The 1,504-nt window shown below is 36.6% G+C and overlaps 1 protein-coding gene across 1 annotated transcript; it reads left to right on the forward strand.

Annotated features, from left to right (window-relative positions):
• The first annotated feature begins 682 nt into the window (after window positions 1-682).
• Window positions 683-1,284, forward strand: LOC113549081 (protein GVQW3-like). The gene is made up of 2 exons (XM_026950237.1): window positions 683-948; window positions 1,009-1,284. The coding sequence occupies exons 1-2, from the start codon at window positions 702-704 to the stop codon at window positions 1,281-1,283; spliced, it is 522 nt and encodes a 173-aa protein (XP_026806038.1). The 5' UTR covers window positions 683-701; the 3' UTR covers window position 1,284.
• Window positions 1,285-1,504: the final 220 nt, after the last annotated feature.

Raw genomic sequence — 1,504 nt, forward strand, 5'->3', positions numbered from 1 at the left:
GATGTATATAATATGAAACTACTATAGATTTCTACACGATTTCGTTGTAACTTGTAACAAAATCCAGGTTGATCTATGATTTTTTTTTATCTCAAGGATATTAATTAGTAATTACATAGGTACGCGTGTATACGTTTAACGGCATGCATAACAAAGACATAAAAAAAGCAATTCAATTACGGGGCACATGAAAGAAGAATAAAAGCGAAATAAACCTTCGAAATCGTTTTACACCTAAGCTAAAGTGCGTATAATATAATTATTGCGGTAAGCACTGCAGTACGTATTCGCTCGTCTGTCGGCGAATATAATATTATATTATAGGTACAGCACGTCCGCCATCGTTTCATATAATAATACATTTCACTATATGCATGTCATATTATTATACAGATGCGTATACGTATTATAGTCTGCAACCTTCCGATTATTCAATTTATGATTCCTTTGGATATCTTAAAGGACCATGAAAGGAATTTTCGGGTAAATCAAAGCCCGTATACATACGAGGTCTAATCAAAAAGTATCGAGACTGATACGATTAATCGTAAACCAGTTTGAGTATGAACTTGCATGTGCTATATTAATCTAACTTTATATGTTGGGAAAATATATTAGACATAGATTAGATTAAAATTGTTTCAGTCGGCTTCTAGGTGCGATTAAGTTAAGTATGTTTTTACGTCCCGTCGGATTTCATAATGAGCGAAAATACAGAACAACGAGTGTGCATTAAATTTTGCCATAAACTGGGAAAAACGGCTACTGAAACCTACCAAATGTTATTGTTAGCTTATGGAGATGAAACCATGTCCCGTGCTCGCGTTTTTGAATGGTTTAAACGATTTAAAGAGGGTAGAACAACTGTTGAAAGTGATGAACGTGAAGGACGCCCATCAACAAGCCGCAATGAGGAAATGATACAAAAAATACGAACAGCAATACGAGGTAACCGTCGTTTGACAATTATGGAACTTAGTAATGAGTTTCAAATTTAATTTGGATCAGTTCAAACCATATTGACGACTGATTTAGACATGAGAAGAGTTGCAGCCAAATTTGTACCAAAACTGCTCTCAGGTGAGCAAAAAGAAAATCGAAAACAGATCGCCACTGATTTGCTAGAGTGTTCCGAATCTGATGATTTTTTTTTAAAATCAATTATAACTGGTGACGAGACTTGGGTATATGGCTACGATCCAGAAACAAAGGTACAATCTTCGCAGTGGAAGACACCTGATTCACCACGACCAAAAAAGCTCGTCAAGTTCGGAGTCAAGTGAATGTCATGTTGACCGTTTTTTTTGACTACCAAGGTGTTGTTCATCATGAGTATGCTCCTAAAGGACAGACTATAACAAAGGAGTACTACATTGATGTTCTTCGCCGTTTACGAGACGCTGTACGAAGAAAAAGACCCGAGTTTAAAGAGTCTGGTAGTTGGAAATTGCATCACGATAATGCACCAGCCCATTCAGCCCATGTTGTGCAGCAGTTTTTGGCT

Source organism: Rhopalosiphum maidis, chromosome 1 (assembly GCF_003676215.2).
Source record: "Rhopalosiphum maidis isolate BTI-1 chromosome 1, ASM367621v3, whole genome shotgun sequence".
Classification (NCBI taxonomy): Eukaryota; Metazoa; Arthropoda; class Insecta; order Hemiptera; family Aphididae; genus Rhopalosiphum; species Rhopalosiphum maidis.